This window comes from Camelina sativa, chromosome 11, assembly GCF_000633955.1.
Source record: "Camelina sativa cultivar DH55 chromosome 11, Cs, whole genome shotgun sequence".
Classification (NCBI taxonomy): domain Eukaryota; kingdom Viridiplantae; phylum Streptophyta; class Magnoliopsida; order Brassicales; family Brassicaceae; genus Camelina; species Camelina sativa.
The window spans coordinates 43,785,914-43,811,097 of NC_025695.1; the positions used below are offsets into that span (position 1 = coordinate 43,785,914).

The 25,184-nt window shown below is 36.9% G+C and overlaps 7 protein-coding genes across 9 annotated transcripts; 4 read left to right on the forward strand and 3 right to left on the reverse strand.

The window, feature by feature from the left end:
• LOC104726218 (pollen-specific protein SF21) lies at positions 2,555–5,773 on the forward strand. 2 transcript variants are annotated; one of them, XM_010445023.2, is made up of 10 exons: positions 2,555–2,849; positions 3,750–3,849; positions 3,940–4,037; positions 4,148–4,236; positions 4,312–4,372; positions 4,466–4,630; positions 4,714–4,770; positions 4,865–4,920; positions 5,026–5,161; positions 5,247–5,773. In XM_010445023.2, exons 1-10 carry the CDS (start codon positions 2,790–2,792, stop codon positions 5,463–5,465), a joined length of 1,041 nt encoding a protein of 346 aa, XP_010443325.1. In that variant the 5' UTR covers positions 2,555–2,789; the 3' UTR covers positions 5,466–5,773. The 2 variants fall into 2 exon arrangements, with proteins under 2 accessions (XP_010443325.1, XP_010443326.1); XM_010445024.2 differs by lacking the exon at positions 2,555–2,849 and adding an exon at positions 3,203–3,643.
• On the reverse strand, positions 6,107–7,411 carry LOC104726220 (serine acetyltransferase 5). The gene is made up of 2 exons (XM_010445025.2): positions 6,900–7,411; positions 6,107–6,771 (listed from the first exon to the last, which is right to left on the reverse strand). The coding sequence occupies exons 1-2, from the start codon at positions 7,350–7,352 to the stop codon at positions 6,277–6,279; spliced, it is 948 nt and encodes a 315-aa protein (XP_010443327.1). The 5' UTR covers positions 7,353–7,411; the 3' UTR covers positions 6,107–6,276.
• On the reverse strand, positions 7,720–8,828 carry LOC104726221 (protein EFFECTOR OF TRANSCRIPTION 3-like). Its single transcript, XM_010445026.1, has 4 exons — positions 8,707–8,828; positions 8,525–8,627; positions 8,105–8,410; positions 7,720–7,972 (listed from the first exon to the last, which is right to left on the reverse strand). The coding sequence occupies exons 1-4, from the start codon at positions 8,826–8,828 to the stop codon at positions 7,748–7,750; spliced, it is 756 nt and encodes a 251-aa protein (XP_010443328.1). The 3' UTR covers positions 7,720–7,747.
• LOC104726222 (protein EFFECTOR OF TRANSCRIPTION 2-like) lies at positions 9,115–11,789 on the reverse strand. The gene is made up of 3 exons (XM_010445029.1): positions 11,547–11,789; positions 10,381–10,746; positions 9,115–10,281 (listed from the first exon to the last, which is right to left on the reverse strand). The coding sequence occupies exons 1-3, from the start codon at positions 11,646–11,648 to the stop codon at positions 9,298–9,300; spliced, it is 1,452 nt and encodes a 483-aa protein (XP_010443331.1). The 5' UTR covers positions 11,649–11,789; the 3' UTR covers positions 9,115–9,297.
• On the forward strand, positions 13,207–17,037 carry LOC104726223 (inactive protein kinase SELMODRAFT_444075-like). Its single transcript, XM_010445032.2, has 9 exons — positions 13,207–14,129; positions 14,337–14,491; positions 14,593–14,687; positions 14,783–15,792; positions 15,881–16,041; positions 16,124–16,200; positions 16,297–16,444; positions 16,523–16,672; positions 16,778–17,037. The coding sequence occupies exons 1-9, from the start codon at positions 13,958–13,960 to the stop codon at positions 16,820–16,822; spliced, it is 2,013 nt and encodes a 670-aa protein (XP_010443334.1). The 5' UTR covers positions 13,207–13,957; the 3' UTR covers positions 16,823–17,037.
• On the forward strand, positions 17,421–20,039 carry LOC104726224. The gene is made up of 14 exons (XM_010445033.2): positions 17,421–17,614; positions 17,758–17,796; positions 17,899–17,955; positions 18,041–18,104; positions 18,196–18,248; positions 18,352–18,473; positions 18,633–18,692; positions 18,827–18,885; positions 18,990–19,066; positions 19,170–19,208; positions 19,329–19,391; positions 19,470–19,517; positions 19,613–19,735; positions 19,837–20,039. Exons 1-14 carry the CDS (start codon positions 17,612–17,614, stop codon positions 19,882–19,884), a joined length of 855 nt encoding a protein of 284 aa, XP_010443335.1. The 5' UTR covers positions 17,421–17,611; the 3' UTR covers positions 19,885–20,039.
• On the forward strand, positions 20,259–24,269 carry LOC104726225 (F-box/FBD/LRR-repeat protein At5g56420-like). Of its 2 annotated transcripts, XM_010445035.2 has the most exons (6): positions 20,259–21,397; positions 21,567–21,701; positions 21,790–22,465; positions 22,561–23,476; positions 23,584–23,718; positions 23,835–24,269. In XM_010445035.2, exons 4-6 carry the CDS (start codon positions 22,619–22,621, stop codon positions 24,108–24,110), a joined length of 1,269 nt encoding a protein of 422 aa, XP_010443337.2. In that variant the 5' UTR covers positions 20,259–21,397; positions 21,567–21,701; positions 21,790–22,465; positions 22,561–22,618; the 3' UTR covers positions 24,111–24,269. The 2 variants fall into 2 exon arrangements, with proteins under 2 accessions (XP_010443337.2, XP_019088662.1); XM_019233117.1 differs by lacking the exons at positions 22,561–23,476; positions 23,584–23,718; positions 23,835–24,269 and having other exon boundaries at positions 21,790–22,460.

The following is a 25,184-nucleotide window of genomic DNA, read 5'->3' on the forward strand; positions in this document are numbered from 1 at the left end:
CTGGACCGGCGGCGGCTTGCTTCTTCTGAACCATGGATTCTCCGGCGAGACTAAGGCGGGAAGAGAGTGAGACTAAGGCGGGAAAATTGGAGGGTTAATGGGGAAAATGCGGAGAGAGCGATGATGATACACAGTTAGTCAGCTTTTAGGGCTCTTTTTATGTAAATGTTATGAGAGCATTGCAGATGGAGAAATACACACCACATGATCCGCACGTGACTTTTTAGCAAGGCCCGTTAAAGGCCCAAAATGAAAGACCTAATTCAGCTTTCTCTTGTCGAATATATTTTTTATATTTAAAACATGTTCAAATGAGGGTGTTTGGTCTAGTGGTATGATTCTCCCTTTGGGTGTGAAAGGTCCCGACTTTGATTTTCGGAACGCCCCATATGTTTTTCAAGTTTTTATATCACATTCTCTTAGCTAAATTTTTTGATAAACATATTTTCTTCGTCTGTAAAAAGAAAATATATTCAAAGTTTTGAAGTCTTTTTTTTATCACATTCTAAGCTAAATTGTTTGATAAAAATAATTCTTTTTCCAGGAATAAGAAAATATATTCAAAAGTTTTCAAAAATTCTTTACAAGTATCCTTGGGCATTCGGGTATTCGATCGGGTTCAGATTTTCGGATATAAAACCCGATCGGGTATTTTATGATATCGGGTCGGGTTCGGGTAATTTGGCTTTGGGTTCGGGTAATTTCGGATTTACCCGAATTCATTAAAAAAAAAAAAAAAACTTTCTACATCCCTCTTCTTGTCTCCTTTTTCTTCATCTTTCTTTTTTTCAGCCAAAACTCCTAATTTTGTTTATCCATTACCACCACTTCAATAATCAAATCATTTACATTCTCTACCAACACTAACAATATTTATAGCAAATTATATGTTATGATTCATATTTATCTTCCAACCTCACTCACTCCTCAAACCCCACAAAGTATCACTCTTTTTTTTTAGATTTAATTGTCATGTTTCTAGTAAAATTGATCTGGGTATGGAAAAAAATAAAACAATTATCGATTCTGTTGATTGAGAAAGAAAAAAAAAAGTCAATTTTAGAATATATGAATAGATATAAATACTTCATGTTTTTATACTATGACAGAATAATCAAGATAGCAAAATGGTTTATGATGCATCAATTAATGTCTAAAGTACTAGGTTCAAATCCACTTAGATGCAATTTTGTATTTATTTCGGGTTGATTCGGATCTACTTCGGATATCGGGTAATACCCTAACCCGATCGGGTATCCGAATTTTAAAGAAACTAAATCTGATCGGGTATTTAATACCACCCGAATCCAAACCGAACTGCTTATTTCGGGTCGGGTTCGGGTTTCGGATTCGGTTAAATTTGTCCAGGCCTATTTATAAGTACTGATTATAATTATCCTAAATTTGATATTTTTGTGTTTTTAATTATGATAAATTTGAACTTTTTTGTTAATTTTTTTTCAAACCATGAATTTAAATTCCAAAAGTATGTTTTAACTTCTGCATTTATTAGATTAATGGTTTTATATGATTACAATGCAAAGAGTTAATAATAAATAAAGGAACAAATTGATTTTGAAAAAAAAAACAAATTATTTATAATTGGGGTTTTAGCAAGGGTATCAAATCGTTGTTTTTGTTATCTAACGAAACTGATCTTCCTGAAACTGACCTCGCCAATGATTGGTTTTTTGTATCCAATTATGGTAGGCCTATTGATCATGTCAATAACTTAATAACTTATTTAGGGACTCCAAAAATATGTTTATATAATCTAAAATGAAACTTTTTATTACGAAGAAGAAAGATGATTAAATAAAGACAAGAAGTTTACTGACTAAAATAGATTATAAAAAATAAAGATTTTGATGAAGTTGTAGGTATGAATCCAACTAAATAAGGCCTTACTAACACCATTTTGAATTTGAAACCAAAATTTGTGCGTCGTCATTGAAAACCAATATTTTGTTTTTTTTTTCCGGATGTTCTAACTATATTCAAATTCATTTATACATTAGTTATTTTCGTGAATCCAGTTACTTGGTAACTGATAAAAGTAATAATTATCATAAAAAATGTTATGTGTTAATACAAGAATTTGATTGTGATTAGTTATATTAAAGTTTGGAATATATTGAAAACATTTGTATATTAAATTTAGTATGGTTTATTTTGATGAAATTTCTGGTTTTATATGTACGTATGTTTTTAATTTAAATAAAATTTACAAATATGACATAATAATATTTAAAATTGCATCAATGAAAAATTATTTTGTATGCAGTATATCCGTTCTGTTTCAATTTTTAGAAAATAATAAAAAAGTTATATTCAGTTTTAGTTTTTAATTTCGGTTATTAATTTGCAACCAATTTTTCCCACCTTCCTCAACTTGTCCTCATATTTAAAAAAGAAAAAAAAAATCTTTTTACATTTTTATAAAAGCCAAATTAATTTTTTTTTACCGTTCGCGTGTCATGTTACGACTACCGGCGTCTATGGAGAAATCACGGCAAAATTTAAGAGAGAGAGAGAGACTAAACGAAGAAGGAAAAAAAAAACAAAAAAAAAAATTCGTTTCTTTTTCCAGAGAGGTCTTAAGAGAGAGAGAGAGAGAGAGGAGAGAGAAAGAGAAAAAAGGATTCGCTTTGTATATAAGCTACAGAAAAGCCAAAAAACAATCTAGAGGTTGGGAGAAGAAGAAGAAGAAGAAGCTTTTTGTTATCCCAGCTGTTAATAAAACGACGACGGTGACGGCGACGTCGGAAGCTGAGGAGCTTTTGTTGCCAATGGCTGACTCATACGGCGCCGTTTCCGTCGACGTTGAAACGATCTATCTTGGTGGCAAGGTTTCATTTTCATTCCCTTCTTTTTAACTCTCCAATTTCCAAATCTTTCTCGGTTGTTTTTTTTTTTTGGTTTCTTGAAATCGGATCCGAATCAAAGTTCGAAACTTTCGTTTATGGGTTTATCTTAAACTTGCTTAAAATCTAATCTTTATGTAGATTTGGAGAAGAACATACATTTTCTGATTAAGATTTCAATTATGTTTCACACATTTGAGAAAAACAAAAAGAAAAAATTGGTTCTTGAAAAATTCTTTGCTTGTGGATTTGTGAAACTTCTTTTTTTTTGTTTTATGATTCTTTCCAGATGGGATTATTCTTGGGATCTTCTTCTCTATTCAAAGATATCTTCTTCTTCTTTTGTATTCCATATTCTTGTCTTATTGCCTTTTTTATTTATAAAATTATGAGAATAAAGAAAACTCCAGCTGTTTTTGTCTACCTTTAATCCATTGTTTAATAAGACTAATGCTTCTTTATTATCTCATTAACACTCATATTAGCTCATCTTTATTTACACTGTCATTCCCTTTTTTTATAAAATATCACAATGATTAGAATTAGGCCATCCTCTTTGGTTGTTGATGATGAAGTTTTGATTTTGTTTTTTTTGCCCTTAAAGTAGTAAAAGCTGCACATGGAAAAAGCTTTAACAGAGATTGTTTCATTTTGTGTATTACATATAAATATGTCTTTTCCACCTAAAGTCAGTTGTCATATTCCTATCTTTAGTAAATAGATTAACTGTTTACTGGAGATAAACAGACACATGTTTTAACAATATGGAGAAGACAATGGTATGAGATAGTGTATGGACAGTATGGTTACCACTTATAAAGCTTAGTTTTCTGTTGGTGTTCATGTTACTTTTTGTTAAAAAATTTGCTGGTTTCTTGTGTTCAGGAGCATCGTGTCAAAACTGCAAGTGGTGTTGTATCTGTCATTGTGTATGGAGACCGAGAAAAGCCAGCATTGATTACTTATCCTGATTTGGCCCTTAACCGTAAGTCTAAGGAATCTTTAGAGGCTAAATTACAGGATCCTTGGTCTCTTTTGCTGAACTTATGAATGTTTTTGTTGCTTCATTCTTCAGATATGTCATGCTTCCAAGGATTATTCTTCTGCCCTGAAGCAGCTTCTTTGCTGCTACATAACTTCTGCATTTATCATATCAGTCCACCTGGGCATGAGGTCCATATTTTAGTTCGTTTTTTTAAGTTAGTTTGGTTATTACTTTGCTTGGCGTGATTACTCACATGATTGTCATTGTTTTCTTGCATTTTCACGAAGAGTTCTTGCAGTTAGGAGCTGCTCCGATTTGTCCTAATGATTCAGCTCCTTCTGCTGATGACTTGGCAGATCAGATTCTTGAAGTTCTTAACTTTTTCGGGTAATGATTGACTCTCTCAACTTTTTTTCTGTTAATGAAAATGTTGGAACTAACAATGTATAAGCTTTTGTTCAGCCTTGGAGTTGTGATGTGTATGGGTGTGACTGCAGGTGCTTACATCCTCACCTTATTCGCGGTATGTTCCTTTTCGTTTTTCTCTTCTCATAGTCTGTTGCTTCAGACAAACATTTGTGTTTATAAATCTGTTCTATGTTTTAAAAAATTTCAGATGAAACATAGAGAACGTGTTCTCGGTTTGATTCTTGTCTCACCATTATGCAAGGCCCCGTCTTGGTCTGAATGGTTTTACAACAAGGTTATCTTAAAGTTGTTATATTACTACGGGATGTGTGGAGTGGTAAAGGAATTTTTGCTTCAGAGATATTTTAGTAAGGTATGTTCACTGCAGTGACCATTGCTCTCTACTACACTTGTTGCATTTCTCTTATTGAAACCGGTTGCAACTACTTGCTACAGGAAGTTCGTGGTAACGTCGAGATTCCAGAGTCAGATATAGCACAGGCTTGCAGAAGAGTCAGTGTTTAACTCTCGTTTTTACTGATTAGTCAATAGATAGATCTCTCTATATCAGTGATTTGATACCTTTCACTTTTGGTAATTTTCTTAGCTGCTTGATGAGAGACAAAGCGTAAACGTTATGCGGTTTCTTGACGCCATTGATCGGTAACATAACAACCACTTCAAAACCTTTACCTAAGCAGCATTCATTCATGGTGTCAAATCTTGCCTTTCTTAACTTTATGCAAACCAAAACATTTACTCTTGCAGGAGACCTGACATCTCAAGTGGATTGAAGAAACTAAAATGCAGGACACTTATCTTCATCGGAGATCAATCTCCCTTCTACTCAGAAGCTGTTCACATGGCAGCAACTTTGGATAGAGGATACTGTGCTTTGGTTGAGGTTTGAGAAAACAAATCCTACTCTACATATCAAAACATGTTTGGTTTTCTGGCTACTTATCGATGTTTTCTTGAAAAAATTTTAGGTTCAGGCTTGTGGTTCAATGGTAACAGAGGAGCAACCGCATGCAATGTTGATCCCAATGGAATATTTCTTGATGGGTTATGGATTATATAGACCATGTCTTTTCACAGAGAGCCCTAGAAGTCCTCTTAGCCCTTCTTGTATTGCACCTGAGCTTCTCTCTCCTGAAAGCATGGGATTAAAGCTTAAGCCTATCAAAACCCGACTCTCAGCGGCTTAAGTTTGTGTGCTACTTATTCATTGGTTCTAATTGCTGAGGAGAAAATCTTAGGGCTTTTGTAGATATAGAACAAATCACTAGGGAGATTCGAGAAGAAGACGGAAGAGGAAAAATTCAAGCCATCCTTATATATATAACACATTCTTTTGTAGTCAGCAGACACGACAGTTCTCTTGTTAAGAAGCCACAAAATGTTGTTTATTATTTCATTTCTTATACATATGTAAAATGTTCTGTTGTTGTGACATTGTAACAATTGTTTTGTGATGGACTCTGCAGATTCAAGTAATAAATTCATTTTGCACCTTCTTTGGTTCCTTCAAGACTTGAGAGATCTTTATGCTTAGATTCACTATTTAGAATATGAATCTTCCTGTATATCGAGATTCAATGGGGTTTGCAGTCTTGATCCTGAACTATTTGGATAACCAGATCAAAACCTATTAGTTTGATATTTGATCGTCCTTCAACTTTTGACAGCAGAGATATGCATAAGGTTATTAACGGTTGAGCAAAACCTAACTCCTCGTGAACCGGCATCAAGGCGAAGTTCGCTTAGTCTGAACAAGTCCAGTGCTCCTTGATCTTTCTAGAGCCCTTAAAATGGATGCAGATAACTGTAAATCGGAGCCAAACCCGAATCCAAAGTAGAAGAAGGCCATTTATTGTATCGACATCCTAAGACGTTTTGTAAAATTACAAATACATCAAAGCTCACTCACAGTTCATAGAACCACTTACATCTCTCTACAAGCGAATAGTCGAAAGGTTTGCCCTTTCAAGAACACAGAAACAATCATAATAATATCTTTTAAATGATGTAATCTGACCATTCCGAGATGAATGAAGTATGATCCATCGATTCTCCGGGACATTCCTCATCAAGACTCGTCGGCTTCTCTTTTCCACCAACGAGTCTAGCTGGATTCCCAACCGCTGTACCACGAGGCGGCACGTCGATCAAGACTACAGAACCAGCACCAACTTTAGCTCCTGCACCAATCTTCACATTTCCAAGAATAGTTGCTCCAGCTCCAATCAAACAACCGTCACCTATCTTGGGATGTCTATCTCCACAAGCTTTACCAGTTCCACCAAGTGTCACATGGTGGAGGATCGAAACATTGTTCCCAATCACAGCTGTTTCTCCGATTACAACTCCCGTTGCGTGGTCCAGAAGTATCCCTTTTCCGATCTTCGCTGCTGGATGTATATCAACAGCGAACACATCAGAGATTCTTGAGTGTAGTGCTAATGCTAATGGCTTCCGAGTCTGTGTCCATAGCTTATGTGAAACACGATGCGCCTGAATTCAAATTCAACAAAACCAATCTAACTAAAAAAACACCATTCATAAATCAAACGATGCAGATTGTACCTAATTGAAGGATCAACTAATTTCACAAAAACCAAATCGCGAATTAGGGATTTCACCTGAATCGCTAAGAAGCCTTTGTAATTGAGGAGGCAATGAGAGAACGAGATACAAGCGGGATCACGAACACGAGCGGCGCGCAGATCGGCGACGGTGGCGTTACGTAGAGAAGGATCGGAGGTGAAAGTGTTTAAGAAGAGATCGTACAAAAGCGTTGATAAAAGCGTCGAGGAGCAAAGCTTGTTTCCTAGATGAAACGAGATAGATCGTTCGAGAGAAGAGTGGGAAAGAATCGTCGAGTAGAGATAGCTGGCTAAAGCCGGCTCCGCCTCAGCGTCACGGCGAGCTTCCGCTTTGATCTGTGTCCATAACCCAGCAGCCTCCGCATCTGCAGCTGCTGCAGATATCGCTGCTGCCGCCGCCGCCGCTGCATCTGCGGACTGAGTATCGGAAGATTGTGTATTGTTATTCTTCGATGGAGATTGATCTCTGAGTTCTCCGGCCGGTGGCATCTTAACGATTCCGATTTCTATCTCCCTCACCTGTTAATGTTTCCAATATGGTAGCCGAAATTTTTTTAAATAATTAAATCCATAGATTAAAAGATAATGATTGTCCACGTGGCGTGTTTTAAACGTGCTTTCTAGAAACAAATCGGAGCCGTTGATTTTATATCTTATAGATGACCGTTAGATTAGATTCATATTTCTCATAATCGACGGTGGTGATTCTGCCGACAGTTCTTCTTACCAAACTTTGTTCACTGTTGAATAGAAGAAACACGTCACTGGTTCTTTAGATTAGTAAATTAAACCGATACAAAAGATTGCTTCGGTAAACCAATCAAAACCAAAACAATCTTGGTTAATACGTGCTTTAAATACAGAGACAGAGTAGTTTGCTCCGGTTAACCAAATGGTTTCATCTGTTTGAGTATTGAACCGAGGATATTACTATTACTCGTTTCTTCTTTGATTCTGGTAACAACTTGGTCTGGAAGAGAAGGAACCAACACTTGTGACTTTCTCTTGCTCATAAGTAAATCAAGCTGGCGTCGTTCCCCGTTACTGCATGTATTCCATAGATAATTATATCTGCTCAAAAGCATCTCTTCTGTTGCAGCAGCTTCCCACTTAGATCTCATCTGATGAATCACAACAGTAAAGCAGATCATTACCAATCATATGAGAGTTAGGATCAAATTTATATATATACACTTAGCAGAAGTAACGAGATAATATAAGATGACAATTGACATAATTACCAGAGCATATCTAAATAAAATCGAGCCTTGTTGCGAGAATGCGTCTTCAAATAAAACGAGGGGCAAATGACCACCGCTTCTTCCATAATCCTGGAGTCTTGATCTAACGTCTACACTTTGTCCTAGATATGTAGCTGCAACTTTATCAGGATCAAACTTTTGGTCTAGGTTTTGATCACTGATGAGAGCTACACCGAGCTCATACAGACCCGCACAATGTTTAGGGGGTAAGTCCTCATGTCTGTATTTACGGACACCTTCTTTTCCATTATTGAAATCTTTCCAATCATTGAGTCCTATGAGAGGCTGTGTATGCAGTTTAAGTTTATGCTCAGCTATCATAATGCGCATATGAAAACAGAGTAAGACCAAAGCTACCATAACAATGTAACAAGACTAGAGAACTTAGAGAGACATTGCCTGCCACCGGGAGAAAACGGTGTCGTGTATAGTCAGCTTGTAGTCTTCTCTCTTCAACCTAGTGTGGTCGATGGCGTCAGAACTGAATTCGTCTCCGATCAACCTGTTGATACATTAAGTGAAATAAAAACAAAGGATACAAATTTAACAACATTGTGAATAGATGAGATGAGACGATATACCTATTATTCAAGAATTGACTTAGCACCGGCATAACGGTTGTGCTTCTTTGCATGGTACTAAACGTGTGTCGTATATGGTTAATCTTCAACTTCGCCATCTTCGATATTAGAACAAACGACATTGTCAAACAAAACAATACTGAACAAACGGCTCTGCTTCTGATTGTGAATTTCTTCTTCGCCTATGTTTTCTTCCACAGTTTCACAGAACTCTCGTTACATGTGTGATTATTATAAGGAGATGATAGAAAGTTATGGAAGTAGTGTGGGGAAGTTGAAAAAAGGTGGGTGAGTTTACAGTTCCTTGCATCGTGGACGTCCAAAGTAACAGAGTGGAGAAATGGCGGGTTTCTGTATTTTTCAATCTAAAAACATCTAAAGATACAAGCAAAGATGCAAATATGCAACTATAACCGTAACAGTTTATCCTTTATTCATTTCAAGTTCACTGAACAAATCAAAATTGATTTTAAATTAACAAAAATGAGATTTTGAGTCATCCGGTACAGATTATTCTTTCAGCAGACCAATACCGAAACCAAAACGGTTTGGTACAAACAATTCCGGTTAAATAAGTGATAAAGAGGTTAATTAGGTGATTCTCATTCCCTTATGCTCTTCACATCTCTTACGTCCTTTGACGGGAGATCTCTCACAGATCAATCCATTGCATTGTTTAACTCCACAAGCTACGATTTTTGCGGCTTTTGGTTGAAAACATACCGGGGAAATTTTCTCCTTATGTTGCCAACACCTTTTGCTTCCTTTAGAAGAACTTCTTGTGCACGGTAAACCATTCTTTGTTGTAGCTTCACAGAAGCTAGGCGAACCTTCTTCGTCGCTTAACTCTTTATGCGATTCAGGATCAGATCTCTCGTCTTTGACTGTTTTCTCACGATCTGTCTGGTTAAGAAGAAAGAGAAAAGCATTGATCCTCATGCCTTTGTGGTCCTCACATCGTTTTCTTCCTGGAACAGGTCTCTTATTACAAGGTTCCATGTCAGGTAAGATCACTCCACAGGTAACATCTGAATCATTATGATTGTGATGATCTTGCCGGGTGAACATCTCAGGATTTGGCGGCGGTGACTGTTTTACGGGTGAAACACGGCAAACTCTCTGCCCTTTATGCTCTACGCATCTCTTTCTTCCTTTAACTGGACTTCTACTGCAAAAACTTCCATTTTCAAGTACAACTCTACAGACAGGATCAGTAGAAGAACCATCAACCTCATCAAATCTGTCTGAAACCGGTTGAGGTCTAGACCGGGTGAGTTTGAGTAGTGAAGTGAGGAAATTACTACTCTTCTCTTCTTCATCAACATCAGAGCTTAGCTTTCTCTCTTCTTTAAGCACATGCTTCTCTCCTTTGATTCTGATACCAACTTGGTTCCGAAGAAAAGGAAAAAACACTCGTGATATACCGGACTTTCTCTTGCTCATAAACTCGCGATCACCGAGCTTCTTGAGTAAATCAAGCTGGCGTCGTTCCCCGTTACTTCCTTTGTTCCAAGCATAGTCAAATGTGCTCAAAAGCATCCCTTCTGTTGCCTCAGCTACCCTCTTAGATCCCATCTAATAAGGTCACATTAAAGCAATGAGACAATCACATGAGTTAGATCAAAATTGTATACTTAACAGACAAATAGAGAAGATAAAAAGACATATACTTACCGGAGCCCATCTGTATAGTATCGAGCCACCTTTGGAGAAAATGTCCTCAAATAAACCCCCGGTAACAGCCTTCTTAACTGGAGATGATTCAACGGTTTCACAGTCGACAAGGTTGTAAACATTGCGCAAATGAGCACCGGATCTTCCATAACGCTGGAGTCTAGTCCTAACACTTTCAGCTTGTCCTAGATATGCAGCAAGAACATCATCAGGTTCAAGCTTTCGACCTTGGTCTTGACTGATGACCGCTACACCAAGCTCATACAGACCCGGGAAAGATTTACGGGGTAAGTTCTGAACTCTGTATCTACCTACACCATCTTTTCCGTTATTGAAGTCCTCCCAATCATTGGATCCTATAAGAACCTGTGTATGCGCATAAGAGATAAAACTAACATCAAACAAACCCCTTCAAGTAGCAATGTAATCAATGAGACTAAGAGCCAGTGCCCAATTCTAATCCAGAGAAAATGAAGACTTTTTAAAGTCCATTTCCGCAAATCTCCATAGATGACGCAAATGCAAATACAAGATCAAACTTATTGTATAGATTTTAAGCAGTTGGAGATCAAAGAAGACACAATAGGCATCAAAANCCTAGATATGCAGCAAGAACATCATCAGGTTCAAGCTTTCGACCTTGGTCTTGACTGATGACCGCTACTCCGATCTCATACAGACCCGGGAAAGATTTACGGGGCAAATTCTGGACTCTGTATCTACCTACACCGTCTTTTCCGTTATTGAAGTCCTCCCAATCATTGGATCCTATCAGAACCTGTGTATGCGAATAAGAGATAAAACTAACATCAAACAAACCCCCTTCAAGTAGCAATGCAATGTAACCTCTTACCAAATCTAATCCAGAGAAAATGAAGACTTTTTTTTTAGCCCATTTCCGCAAACCTCCATAGACAACGCAAATGCAAATACAAGATCAAACTTCTTATTGTATAGATTTTAAGCATTTGGGGATCAAAGAAGACACACTAGGCATTAAAAATGGGATCTTTACACCAAATTCCACGAAAATTAAAGATCAGATTTCTCGTTTCAGTTGAAATCTGAGAAATCCCAAAATGAGTTATAGAGAAAACACAAGATCGAGCAAAGAACCAAACACAGAAACCGATCTCAACGGAGAGAGAGACAGAGAGAGAGAGGACCTGCCATTTGGAGAAAACAGAGTCGTGTTTAGTGCGCTTGTAGTCTTCTCTCTTGAAGACAGTGGGGACGACGGCGAAGGAAACGCCGTCCCCAAATTCCATTCCGATGATACCAATGATACTTTTTATATGGTCAAAAGATTAAAGACACAACCGATAGAGATTAAAGACACAACCGATAAGTATCGAACCAAAAGTGGATGTGTTTTGTTTTATTGTGTCCGAGTCCCACGAGAAAAAAGTGTTAAGTGACCGTTGGAACTGTGAAGCTTCTTCTGTACGGTTTATATATTAGTTACCGTTGGAATAGTTGATATTTTATCTACATTAGTCAAATGTTGAGAACGTAATTAGCATAAGGGAATATAAACATTCTTAATGAAGACTTTTAAGATTATCTTCTATTTTTAGGATTTTTAGTACCCATTTATTTGACTTTTAAAGAAATAACAGATTTCAATAGTTCTATTCTCTCAGCCAAAAAAAAAAAAAATCTATTGAAAACCTATAATTCATTTTCACCAATTTTATTTATTTGTTAGGTTTTCGGAATAAAATCAATATTTACAAAATATGGCTTAAATGATTTTTCAAAAAATATATTATTATTTATGATTAGAGACAGTATTTATCAAATTAACATTTGCCATTGTATAATTGTTTTATGAGCAAATAAAAATTATGTTGTTGAAGGTTAATCTCATTCATCGGATGATATTTTATCAACCGGGTCGTGTGTGGCATAGGGATACGTCGAACGCACAATAGAGACCTTTTGGTGATCGACCTTCTCACTTTGGAAGTTCGAAGGTATATCATTAATCATTGTATATGCACACATCACACGCCCAAGACAGTTAAAGTGTCGTATCATTATTTTTGACTCATCATCATGTTTAGTACTTGTTTTGATGGCTTGTCGTAACTAAATGATGCTAACCGCGTTGAAGCTATGAGGAGCCATGTGATTATATGGAAGGTCGACAAGTGGCTCATGCTGCTATTAAATCCAAACTGTTGTTTTCATCCTTTTTTTTTTACTTTAACAACAGTATATATACATATTTTAAAAGAAAAATCGTAAGATCTTAAAATATTTGATTAAATTCCAAGATAACATATGATATATTCGATCGCATCACTAGACTTTGATTTATTGAAGCACCTTTCATGCTTTAATAAAAGTGCAAACCAACTTTACTCAACTTTTGTTTTTCACTTTCTCCACTGAAAGAAATAAAAGCATACATGAAAAGCATGCACAAGTGCAACGTTCAACTCCTTAATTATATATATCATTCTCATTTTGTACTCTTCTTTTTTCGAGTGAATGAAATTATGAGAACCGATTCTATAATGTTCTTTTTTTTTGGAAAAGTTGGCCATAACTTGTCCATGAAGAAAGAAACGGTCTTAATTTGTTCACAACTAAATTAAAAAAAAAAATCAAATCAACAAAATTGAGCCAAAAAAAAAAAGGTGTTATAAGGAATTCAATTAAGTATCAATGTATCATCATCCTTGGCTTCTTTTTTGGCTCTCTTTAGAATAAAGCAGAGTACTTTGTGAATATTTCTTTATTCCTTTTTATTATTCTTGGAATAAATTTTTAAAAATGCAGAGACAGACAACAAATAGAGAAGAAAGAAAGAAAGAAACTCTCTAATCATATAATAATAATAACACCATTGTCTTTCTTGTCTCTTCCTTGAAACAGAGCTTACAAATCCAATATACTTCTTATTTGTCCTCTTTCTCCTCAGTTTATATATCTTTCTTCCTTTTAAGATATTTGTTTACTCTTCTACCAAATTCCTCTGATTTTGTCGAAGAAATTTAGTATTTTGAAAAAAAAATCCAAAATCTGACTTACAACATCAGCTTTTTTTTGGCCCCACTTTACAAAAGTATGAGCAAAATTTTCTTGTTTTCTACAGCAAAGCAATGCTCACACCATTTTCGTGGAGCTTAAAGTCTTCTAAACCCAAACCAAAAGCTTTGAAATTTCTCAGCAAGAAAGAGAGTATGTGTGTGTGTGGGAGAGATCTAGGGATTGGCTATTAAGAAAAAGAAAGAGAGAGAGAGAGAGAGAGAGAGAGTACAGTGTACTATGGGTTCTTGTGCTGTTGTGTTTTGTGCATCTGTTCTTTGTGTTTCTTAGAGACATTGAATCTCACACATTTACTTACACACACTCACACACGCGTAAATTTCTCAGCTTTTTTTAATATTTCTTTAAAGCATCTTGGATTGCGTGATACTTCCACTTTCTCATTTCAGAACAAAAGTGGGTTTAGATTGAGAGAAGTGTTAAAAGTGTTTGTAAACTAGGGTTGAAGAAGAAGAAGTTTGGGTGGTTTAGTTTAGGGCTTCTTTCAATTTCTGGGGTTGTGATTTTCTAAATCTAGAGAATGAAGCAGAAGAGTTGTAAAGAGAGAGGCGTTGTAGTGGGGAAGAAAGTGATGGTTGCTGTTAGAGCTTCAAAGGAGATCCCAAAGGCAGCTCTTTTATGGACTTTAACTCACGTTGTTCAAACTGGAGATCGTATTAGGCTTCTTGTCGTTGTTCCTTCTAATTATACAAGTAATTCATCCTTTTCTCTTCCCTTCTCTTGTCTCTAATTAGCAAGGCAGAGTTACTATGGGAACAACTTGAGATCTTGGACTGTTGTTCTTAATTATTTAGTCAGAATTTGCATTGGTTTTGTGTCTGGTTATATTAATTATTGAGGAGAAGAATGTGAATTTAATGTGTAAAGAGTTAAGTCTTTTTGTTTCTTGGCTTTTTCAGGTAAAAAGATTTGGGGGTTTTCGAGGTTTACCAGTGACTGTGCCTCAGGTTATGGAAGGTTTCTTGCTGGAACGAATTCAGATCGGAAAGATGATATTCATGAGTCCTGTTCTCAGATGATGTTTCAGTTACACAATGTTTATGATGCAGAGAAGGTAGGAAAAACAAACTTTTTATTCATGTAGGTTATAAAAGTAACAGCTTTTTTTTTTGGTTAATGGGATCATAGAGAGTTTCTTTTGCTTTTATAATGCAGATAAATGTCAGAATCAAAATTGTTTTTGCTTCACCTGATGGAGTTATTGCTGCTGAAGCCAAGAAATCCAACTCAAATTGGGTGATTTTGGACAGGTAACACTAATATGTTTTAAGTGTTAGTGTGTGTGTGTTGCAAATGCATAGTTTTGGAAACAGCTTTGGTGATATTTTTGAGAATTATTGAACAGGGGACTGAAGTATGAGAAGAAATGCTGTATTGAGCAATTGGAGTGCAATCTTGTGGTAATCAAGAAGTCACAGCCAAAGGTTCTTCGTCTCAATTTGGTGAAAAATGCAGATACAGAGCATCCAGAAGCTATATCGAGGCTAACCTCAAAGTCTGTTGAGTCTCGGAGAAGCTCAAGACCCGGAAAAAAGCTGAGGGAACCGTTTGTGACTCCAGCTAGCAGTCCAGACCAAGAAGGTTCTTCACATACTGACATTGGCACTTCATCAATATCTAGCTCTGATGCTGGAGCCTCGCCGTTTTTAGCTTCTCGAGTCTTTGAGGGACTCAAGAACGAGAATTCGTGGATCAGTGATGGAAACAAGAGTTTCTTTGAATCTGATTCTGACTCGGATGGTGAAAAGTGGAGTCCTTTATCAATGGCCTCTTCATCTTCTCACCCTGTGACTTCAGCTGATGTTCTGAGTCCTAGTGGGGATTTATCGAAAGCTCAAACCGAAACTCTTAGGAAATCAAGATTCTCAGTTCTTAGGCTCACTTTATCGAAGAAAGAACCTGAACCAGTAGTAAAGGAAATACGTAAATCTGATACATGCTTAAACAAAAGCGTGAGAGAAGTGGTTTCTTTATCAAGAAAGCCAGCTCCTGGACCTCCTCCACTATGTACCATATGTCAACACAAGGCACCTAAATTCGGAAACCCACCAAGATGGTTCACCTTTGGCGAGTTGGAGACCGCAACAAAGGGTTTTTCTAAAGGAAGTTTCTTGGCTGAAGGTGGGTTTGGTTCAGTGCACTTAGGAACTTTACCAGATGGTCAAATCATTGCTGTCAAACAGTATAAGATTGCTAGTACACAAGGTGACAGAGAATTCTGCTCTGAAGTTGAGGTCTTGAGCTGTGCACAACATCGGAATGTTGTAATGCTCATTGGACTATGCGTGGAGGATGGGAAAAGGTTGCTTGTTTATGAGTATATTTGCAATGGATCCTTGCATTCTCATCTTTATGGTAAAGTTTCTACTCTTTGGTATACAAAGAAGAACATTCTCGTGTTTTTTTCTTTCCGAAACGTTGTTATTAATGAAAAGTTTTGTAGGTTTGGGGAGAGAGCCGTTGGGATGGTCAGCGAGACAAAAGATTGCGGTTGGAGCAGCTCGTGGTTTGAGATACCTTCATGAAGAATGCAGAGTCGGTTGCATTGTTCATAGGGATATGCGTCCTAACAATATTCTCCTCACTCATGATTTTGAGCCTTTGGTAAAAAGAATGACTAAAACATGCTTAAAGCCTTTTCTGTCTTTCTGTTTTGTGCAAAGCTTGAAACTTTTTAACATCCTAGGTTGGAGATTTTGGGCTAGCGAGATGGCAACCAGAAGGAGATAAAGGAGTTGAAACTCGAGTGATTGGAACTTTCGGGTAATCAATCTTATGGCATGGTCTTGAGATATCCTTCTTCTTGATTTATACTTGTTTAACACAGTAGCCAACATGAACTTTTCTGTTATTCTTCAGGTACTTAGCACCTGAATATGCACAAAGCGGACAGATTACAGAGAAAGCAGATGTTTACTCTTTTGGGGTTGTCTTAGTTGAGCTTATCACAGGAAGAAAAGCTATGGACATTAAACGTCCTAAAGGTCAACAATGTCTTACCGAATGGGTAAAAACACCAAAAAACATCAAAGTATTAAGTCTTTAAAGCTCAGATGCTTACATTTTTATACTCTTTTGTTTGCAGGCAAGACCGTTGTTGCAGAAACAAGCCATTAACGAACTTCTTGATCCGCGTCTAATGAATTGCTACTGTGAGCAAGAAGTTTACTGTATGGCACTATGTGCTTACCTCTGCATTCGCCGTGACCCTAACTCGAGGCCACGAATGTCTCAGGTTTGCTACCCCATAACTCATCTCAAAAAAACACTTACCTCTACATTGATTTTTGATGGAATTTTTCGGACGTTAATGGAATCGGTGTTCTCTCATCAAATGAAGGTGTTGCGGATGTTAGAAGGAGACGTTGTCATGAATCCAATGTAGTAGAAGAAGCTACACCAATGGAAAAAGTTTTCTTATGGAGTTTGTACACTATTTAGGGTATTTCACAGCTTCAGTGAGTTTTTTTTTGCTTTTGTATATGTAAAAGCTTGTGAATCACTGAGACAAAAGATTCAAGTAAAGTTTGTTGAGATTTTTACACTGATCATATGTGTGATGGACTCATGGCCGGTTAAAGGTTAAATAGTTCGGTTTAACACTCCGCAAATTGGGATTGTTGGTTAAACCGATTGGGGTGACAGATCAAACTTGAAACCTTTTAATTTCAAAACTCCCAAAATAAACCCTACAACACTTTCACTAAACAGTCTCGGGGGCGGCGACGACGACAACATCGTTCTCTTCTTTTCTCCTCATGTTCTGTTTGAGAATCGCAGGTAATCTCGTCAACATCGTTCTCTTCCTTTTCTTGATCAGTTAAGAAATTGCGGTTAGGTTGGTATAGAACCGGTTTTTGTCTGGTTTAAAGTACAAAATCCATCGCGTGGTAATAAAAGGAAAGAAACTGTAATAAAAACGCTAGCGTCTACAGTAAGCTAAATAAGATCCAACGGTGGAGAAAGCTGCGTGAAAATTGCAGACAGAAAGAATCTAACGGTGATAAGTTATCAGCGTGAAACTGAAGCTTCCCATTTCTCTGTTTTAAAACCCCAAATCTCCCTCTCATCCCCTCTCATCTCATCTCTTCTCATCTCTTCTCTTTGTTTACACATACACCTCATAAGAGTAGCAAACACATCGCTCTCCTCTCCTCTCGCATTATCCGAAAACATGGTAGCGTTTCTTGATCAGGGGTTTAGGGTTTTATATAGCATGAGCACCTGAGGGATTGTGTTCTTTTCTTTTCTTATCGATGCAAGTGTGTAGTATGAATGGAAAATTTACATGTGCGCTTGTTTTTGGTATGTGTTTTTCAGAAAGATTTGTGGAAAGCTGCATTTCCAGTGGGAACTGAGGTAATATTATATTGTTTTGAGAAATTGATCGGAGTTACTGTCTCCACCATGAATATTATAATTCTTTGCTTAAGGTTGGTTGTTTTAAAATTGTGATTGCAGGTGGATCAGTTAGATACAGTTTACGATGGTTTCAATTGGAATTTCAAAACTCTTGAAGTAAGTTGTTTTGGATTATTACTACATTCTCCAGGTTAATTTTATATTGTTGATGTCGCCTGAGAGGTTCTTTAATATGTTTCAGGAAGCATTTGAAGAAGGAGGAATGCTCTATGGGAAGACAGTCTATGTTTTTGGAGGTGCAGAACGTAAGATGATGTTTCTCTCTTCCTTTTCCTTTAACATTTTTTTTGCTTCTAGTTCTTGTTTAATTTTTTTACATTTTATATATGTTAACAGTTCAGCTTGACGAAGATGCACACAAGATTATCAATGTCCCAACAGTTATTGTTGTAAGTAATAACTGTTTTGAAATCTCTCTATATATCAAAAGGTCTGCTTGCTGCTATCAATACCATCCACTGATATCATAATATATTATTTTATATTTTGCAGATTGAATCACCCGTTCCGCCTTCTGACAAGCTAGATATCGGATCGATTCAGCGTGGAATGGAAATAATTCCAATGAAGCAGATGGGGATGGAATGGGTTCCTTACGTTCCTTCTGAAAATAGGTACCATGCATGAGTTCCAACTTTTATATGCTGCACATTTGCTTACGTTTGGTATGGCCTAAATCATTGAAACGAGAGACAGAGGTTATATATGCTAACGGTCTTACTTTTGATGTTTACATGCAGTTGCTAATTACTCTTGCGTTGTTCTTGTTGCAGAGATGGACAAGTTGATAGGATGAACTCTCAAATTTTCAGCATGCGCTGTACTCTGACTAGGTAAGAAACATGTATCAGATGAAGGGATTTTTTCTTTTAAGGTGCATGTAATGAAGGTGATTTTATACAAGAGTATAGTTTGAACCTACCAGTTCTGGCATGTACTTAATTTAGCTTTGTACATTTACCTGCAGAGATGCTCTCAGAGATATGAATGAAGATGATGCGAAGAAGTCCTCCTATTGCCGTGCTTGTGAGTTTTATTACTATACCATAAATGTATGTTCATTGTTGCTAATGTGATACTACGCAATAAAAAAAATCTAAGATCTCTTGTGTTTCATTTTGGCTTTGCAGATTTCTATCAACCATTTGAGGAATCTGAAATTGAACATGATGCTGTAGTCGATATATTGTTTCCCTCTAATCCGCCGGTAAAAATTTCTGACTATGCAATGACTGTTGTGTTGGAAGTTACAGGTCTACTAGTATTACATGAAATGGTTTGATAAGAGAACATTGTTCTGTTTTTTACAGGTTGTATGTATTTTTAACTGGGAGCTTCAAAAGCTTGAGGTTTGCGTTTGGTTTAAGTTTAATTACTTCCTCATTTGGTTTTAAGAGAGTGCAAATTGCATTCATGGTATGATGATTGATGTTGAGATGAATCTTTTTTTGTCTCATATCTTATATCAGGAATTTGTTGATGGACTGATTCAAGATGGAGAATTATCTGCAGAACAAAAGAATGAATTCAAAGTAAGTGTGAGGCTGTCACACAATTCTCAATTCATGACGCCTGAGTGTATCTTTAATTACCATCGTTCTTTTCCTCAGGAATTTGTCACAGCGCGTGTTGGAGAAGCAATGAAAGTTAAACGAGAGGTATTAAAAAATGTAACCAGACTGAGATAAGATATGTAAGCTGTACATTTTATGTGAGACTGTTTGCTAAATATGGTGTGATTCATTTCTCGCAGGCAAGAGAAGCTCGACTGAAAGCGATAGAAGAAATGAGCGAAGAAACTAAGGAAGCCTTCCAAAACATGAAGTTCTACAAATTCTACCCTCAGCCTTCACCAGACGTTCCTAGATTCCAGACGGTAAGCACAAAAGAAATAACATTATTTAACCCACCACCTTCTCCCTATTTGTTCTGAAAATGTGAATCCTTTGTTTGCTTTTTTTTTTTAACGTTTTGCAGTCGTCGCTCATTAACCGATACTACGGGAATGCTCATCAAGTCCTTTGATATGAAACCTTCAAGAACCAAGAAACAAATGCCTACCTATGTAGTTAAAAATCCAGTTTGTACTTTTATCTTTTATCTTTTGTTTTTTTTTGTTTGTTTTAAAAGCCTTTAAATTTGTCTTCAAAAGAATATGAAATTGTCATTACTTTGCGTTTCTTGATATTGTTTTTTATTTATTTATTTTATTTTATACATTTGATTTCCTAAGCAAAAATAAAATAAATGTCAATTAGTCATATCCGGTTATGGTTCTTGATGTAATAATAAGGCTAGCTGATCATAGTCAATTAGTTTAATATCCGGTTCGCTCGTTCGGTTATTAAAACATTGGATAAAAATCAATTTGGGAATTTAGGTTTCAAATTAATCTCAAGTGACGACGAACTTGTGAGTGTGTATGTGTGACTGTTGTGAACTCTCTCTGCTCCTTCGAATGTGACGAGAAGAAGTTACGAAAGGGTCCGATTTAGTCTGTATATGTTACTCTCTCTATCTATTGCGACAAGCCTTGACCTTGATTGATCCCTCACCGATACCCTTTTGAAATTTCACGGTTCTTTAGTATTCCTGATGTTTCCAGGTTCAATTCAAGTGGAAAAGTCTTTATCTTTCCGTCTTTTGAGTTCATGATTCCGGTTCTGAGTTGTGAAACTTTGGAGTGATGGACAAAATTAGTCAATTGTCCGATGATTTACTCATCAAGATATTATCACTAGTTCCAACAAAAGATGCCATCGCCATGAGCACTTTGTCTAAACGATGGATGTCTCTTTGGACATTGGTGCCAAGACTTGTCTTTGATGTTAACTCAGACTCAGAGGATGAAGATGAAGAAGAGAATCAATCCAGAAACCTGGCGCAGTTTGTATCCGGGACGTTGCTGTTACATAAGGCAGCGGTTCTTGAAAGCTTTCATCTCAACATTGCTTCAGAGTGTAGCGGTTCCGAGGTTGGTTTATGGGTTAGAATCGCACTTGATCGTTTTGTTCGTGATCTCAAGATAAGTTTTTATAATGATCATGGCCCTGTTAGGTTGCCAAGTAGGCTTTTTAGATGTGAGACAATTGAGACTTTGGAACTCTGCAGGGTGATTGCTTTGGATGTTCCTTGTCGTTTTAGCTTTCGATCTCTCAAGAAGTTACGCCTTCTCTCTGTGAGGTACTCAGATGAGGAATCTTTCTCTCGGTTTATATCAAATTGTCCTGTTCTTGAAGATTTGGTTGTGGAAACTTGTGAAGAGGACAATGTGGTGACATTCACTGTTAATGTGGCGTCCCTACAGAGTTTATCCATTTCTCATACATTACGAGATATACCAAATTCTGATGAAGTGTTTGTGATACATTCCCATGGTTTGAAGCAGTTGAAAGTTGTGGACTACTTTGGTGAACTTAATCTGATAGGTAATATGCTCAAACTTGTAGAGGCAAATCTTCAATACGAGTGCCTCTATGCCAAGGTTCTGGAACCTTTTACCTCTGTCAAGCGTCTTTATCTCTGCTTATTTGGAGAGGTAATTTGTTAATCTCAACATATTTTTGATTAATTGTGCCTATAGAAAATTCAACGGACATATCCGACATCTTATTCACGATGGGAAGTTATGACTTATGAGCTTGATGATCTGAAAAAAAAAAAGTACATTGTTTCCCTTGCTGATATCATGTTATATGTATATGCAGGCTCAGTTTCTTACTGGTATCGTTCTATCCCACCTTGTATGGTTGGAGCTATGTACCTGTGAAGATAATTGGACTAATATGCTTGTGAGTGTGCTCCAGCATGCCCCTAAACTACAAGTTCTCAAGCTTGAGCTGGTAGTTTTTTTTTTCCCTGTCCAATGAGTGAAAATTTATCAGTCATGTTTTGGTTTCCGGTTTTGACAGTGTAATGCATTGATCGCAGAACCAGGACATTGTCTAGCTATGGTTCGTAATGTTTGTTGGATCCAGCCCGAGCGTGTTCCTGAATGTTTTTTGTACCAACTCAAAACATTTGAATGGAGAAACTATGGAGGAACACAAGTAGAGAAAGAAGTGGCCATGTATATTTTGAAGAACGCGAGCCGATTAGTGACTGCAACTATCTACCCTGACTCAGTCAAGTTGGCTCGCAAACATAAGATGTTTGAGAAACTGGAAATTGCAACCAGGAGTTCAAGAGCATGTGAGCTTTACAATGGGATATAGAAATTAATCTCACCCAAGTTTCGAAAATTTTCCAACTATCTTTGTACTTTAAATGTGGATTTATATGATAATTTTCTCACAACTTTGTCTGGTTCTTGATGCAAAGGCTAACAATTCAGTCTGTTCTTAACAAATCTTTCGCTATTTAAGTGTGAAAGATAGAAACTTTTTAACACCAACACATAAATAAAGAGTTGCGGTTCAAAGTGTAATATTTTTACTGGCCCACACAAGGTGATGGGTTCGATCCAAAAGATCCAGTTTTTGCCTCTTTGTATTCCAGTTTCGTTTAAAATGAAGGACTTTTAGGGTTTATCGCATTTCTCAAATGACGAACTGGTGTGAGTGGAAAAATCCTGTTTCTTCGCTATATGAAAAGGATCGTCACTAAGGCATGTTTCGATTGTCGGCTTCAATTTTACTTGATTTGGTTTCGAATTTGCTTTTGAGAAATCCTCAAATGAGAAATCTTTTGTTGTTTTTCCAGGTTGAAAGTCTTCGTCTTTTCGTCTTTGATTTTGGGGTTTTGGGAATTAAGCTTTGGAATGGACAAGATAAGTCAGTTGTCGAATGATTTGCTCATCAAGATACTGTCATTAGTCGAAACAAAAGATGCAATCGCCATGAGCATTTTGTCTAAACGATGGAAGTCTCTTTGGACACTGGTGCCAAGACTCATCTTTGAAGATTACTCAGATGAAGATGAAGATGCTGAGACTAAAGAGAGACACTGGAGAGATTTGTCACATTTTGTTTACAGCACTTTGCTATTTCATAAGGCACCTGTACTGGTAACTTTTCATCTCAACGTTGCTTCAGATCGTCTTGCTTTGGAGGTTGACTTATGGGTTAGAATTGCAGTGGAACGTTTCGTGCGTGATATGAAGATAAGTTTTAACTTTGATCATGGGCTTATTAGATTGCCGAGTAGCTTCTTTAGATGTGAAACACTTGAGACCTTGGAACTCCACAGGGTGGTTCTTTTGGAAATTCCTTCTAGGTCTAGCTTTGGATCCATCAAGACATTGCGCCTTCTATCTGTGAAGTACTCAGATGAGGAATCTTTTTGTAGGATTATTTCCAGTTGTCCTGTTCTAGAAGATTTGCATGTAGAAACTTGTAGAAATGATAATGTTGCAAGTTTCACTGTCGATGCGCCATCATCCCTTAGGAGTTTGAGCATTAGGAGTTCATCACTAGAGTTCGGACCTGATAATCATTTGTTTGTGATACATTCCCATTCTTTGAAGCTCTTGAGCATTTTAGATTACTTTGGTGAAGTTACTATGATCGGTAATACACCAGAGCTTGTCGAGGCAAATCTTCAAACCTTGAACCGCCATGAGCATGTTCTGAAATCTCTTACCTCTATCAAACGCCTTTCTCTATGTTTGGATGAGGAGGTAATGTTGTTCTCACTTGATGCTTCTATATGGGTTTCTAACACTTGCAACCTGTAAATATTGAATCTTTTGCTTTGCTCTTTTGCTATATGTCTTGCCCTCTGCAGGCGCAGTATCCTACTGGTAGCATGTTACTTCAACTCGTGCGTTTGGTGCTATGTGTGTGCTCAGAGAACTGGTCGAATATGTTTGTGTCTGTGCTCCTACATTCCCCTAAACTTCAAATTCTCAAGCTTGCGATGGTAACTTTCATCTCTACCCAAAGAATGTAAATTCCTAGCTTAGGACTAGTTTTCTGGTTTCAAGGTATATATCTAATGTCTAATGCAACCCTATTTTCGACAACATTTGATTGTAGAATCATTGGATGGCTGTGGATCGTAAAGTTGGCTGGATTCAACCGAGTTGTGTTCCTGAATGTTTGTTGTTCAATCTCAAATCCTTCGAGTGGAGACACTATGAAGGAAGAGAAGAAGAGAAAGAAATTGTTATGTATATTTTGAAGAACGCAAAGCGATTAGTGACAGCAACTATCGATCTTGAATTAGTCACTTTGGCGTGCAGACTTAAAGTGATCGATGAATTGGTATTTGCAAGGAGAGGCTCAAGAGCATGTGAGCTTACAGTGTGTTGACTGCAGAAGAAAAAATTTACATTGTTGAAAAGGATTTAAAGCTATTACTTTCTTGGAAACTGATTTGTTTATTGTCTTGTTCATGGTTACAAAGCCTAGAATGCTTCGTCTGTATTAACAAATCTATCATTATCTAAGGTTTGATTGAACAAGTGACGAAAAAAAAAAGAAAAATCCATTATCGTAACATATATGTTTATGGATTTTTAGCATAAAGAAATCAAGTAAAAAATATCTAAAATTCACTGACAGGCTTTTCAGTTCCCTTCCTCTGTTTTAGCTTAAGACATTGGAACAAACAAATTAAGATTTTAGGGTTTATCTCTTTTACTAATAGAACTAATTAATCTCATTCTCATTAAACAGATAAAATGTACATAGATTGCCTTATATATAGACTCTAACATGGTTTACTTAATACACCTAAACCAGAACACAAAAAAATTATAACGGGTTTATACAATACGAGTGCACAATATTTAGCTATCAAAAACAGATACATTACAATAGTCCCCCTCAAGATGGGACAAAGAGATTGATCAGACCCATCTTGTCTATTAAATAGCGGAATGGAGCAGGATGAAGAGCTTTTGTGAATGGATCTGCAAGTTGTTCCTCAGAACAAACATGAATCAACTGAAACCAACCTGCAAGTAACCTCTCTCGAACGCTGTGACAGTCCTTTTCCATGTGCTTTGTACACTCATGAAATACTGGATTGCGATGTGAATCGCATGCTTCATTGTCACAGTAAAAGAGAGTAGGCTTTACTAGACGAACCTGAAATTCTTTGAGGAAAAATGTGAGCCACATAAGTTCATCAGAAGCAAAGGACATGCTTCGGTATTCAGCTTCAGCAGATGATTTTGCAACAACCTGTTGCTTCTTAGATTTCCAAGAGATAAGGGAAGAACCCAAGAAGAAACAATATCCATTAGTAGACCTTCTGGAATCCACACACGAACCATAATCAGCATCCGCATAACCAATGAGTTGTAATTCAGACTTGGAGGAATAAAACAAGCCTTGACCCACTGTTCCTTTGATATACGTCAGAATAGTGTGCAGAGCTTG

What these genes read in the sequence shown, in the direction of transcription:
- LOC104726224 (XM_010445033.2), top strand. An exon ending in GGGAGCTTCAAAAGCTTGAG is followed by an intron (nt 19,209 to 19,328) that starts GTTTGCGTTTGG and finishes ATCTTATATCAG; the next exon opens with GAATTTGTTGATGGACTGAT. An exon ending in CAATGAAAGTTAAACGAGAG is followed by an intron (nt 19,518 to 19,612) that starts GTATTAAAAAAT and finishes CATTTCTCGCAG; the next exon opens with GCAAGAGAAGCTCGACTGAA.
- LOC104726221 (XM_010445026.1), bottom strand. Translation starts at nt 8,828, where the DNA reads ATGTCGTTTGTTCTAATATCGAAGATGGCGAAGTTGAAGATTAACCAT. An exon ending in CCGTTTTCTCCCGGTGGCAG is followed by an intron (nt 8,411 to 8,524) that starts GCAATGTCTCTC and finishes CTGCATACACAG; the next exon opens with CCTCTCATAGGACTCAATGA. An exon ending in TTTTATTTAGATATGCTCTG is followed by an intron (nt 7,973 to 8,104) that starts GTAATTATGTCA and finishes ATGAGATCTAAG; the next exon opens with TGGGAAGCTGCTGCAACAGA.
- LOC104726222 (XM_010445029.1), bottom strand. Translation starts at nt 11,648, where the DNA reads ATGGAATTTGGGGACGGCGTTTCCTTCGCCGTCGTCCCCACTGTCTTC. An exon ending in CTGTTTTCTCCAAATGGCAG is followed by an intron (nt 10,747 to 11,546) that starts GTCCTCTCTCTC and finishes GCGCATACACAG; the next exon opens with GTTCTTATAGGATCCAATGA. An exon ending in TACTATACAGATGGGCTCCG is followed by an intron (nt 10,282 to 10,380) that starts GTAAGTATATGT and finishes TGACCTTATTAG; the next exon opens with ATGGGATCTAAGAGGGTAGC.
- LOC104726218 (XM_010445023.2), top strand. Translation starts at nt 2,790, where the DNA reads ATGGCTGACTCATACGGCGCCGTTTCCGTCGACGTTGAAACGATCTAT. An exon ending in TTTCTTGACGCCATTGATCG is followed by an intron (nt 4,921 to 5,025) that starts GTAACATAACAA and finishes TTACTCTTGCAG; the next exon opens with GAGACCTGACATCTCAAGTG. An exon ending in GATACTGTGCTTTGGTTGAG is followed by an intron (nt 5,162 to 5,246) that starts GTTTGAGAAAAC and finishes AAAAAATTTTAG; the next exon opens with GTTCAGGCTTGTGGTTCAAT.
- LOC104726223 (XM_010445032.2), top strand. Translation starts at nt 13,958, where the DNA reads ATGAAGCAGAAGAGTTGTAAAGAGAGAGGCGTTGTAGTGGGGAAGAAA. An exon ending in CTCATGATTTTGAGCCTTTG is followed by an intron (nt 16,042 to 16,123) that starts GTAAAAAGAATG and finishes TTAACATCCTAG; the next exon opens with GTTGGAGATTTTGGGCTAGC. An exon ending in AACAATGTCTTACCGAATGG is followed by an intron (nt 16,445 to 16,522) that starts GTAAAAACACCA and finishes TTTTGTTTGCAG; the next exon opens with GCAAGACCGTTGTTGCAGAA.
- LOC104726225 (XM_010445035.2), top strand. Translation starts at nt 22,619, where the DNA reads ATGGACAAGATAAGTCAGTTGTCGAATGATTTGCTCATCAAGATACTG. An exon ending in CTCTATGTTTGGATGAGGAG is followed by an intron (nt 23,477 to 23,583) that starts GTAATGTTGTTC and finishes TGCCCTCTGCAG; the next exon opens with GCGCAGTATCCTACTGGTAG. An exon ending in AAATTCTCAAGCTTGCGATG is followed by an intron (nt 23,719 to 23,834) that starts GTAACTTTCATC and finishes ATTTGATTGTAG; the next exon opens with AATCATTGGATGGCTGTGGA.
- LOC104726220 (XM_010445025.2), bottom strand. Translation starts at nt 7,352, where the DNA reads ATGCCACCGGCCGGAGAACTCAGAGATCAATCTCCATCGAAGAATAAC. An exon ending in AAGGCTTCTTAGCGATTCAG is followed by an intron (nt 6,772 to 6,899) that starts GTGAAATCCCTA and finishes ATTTGAATTCAG; the next exon opens with GCGCATCGTGTTTCACATAA.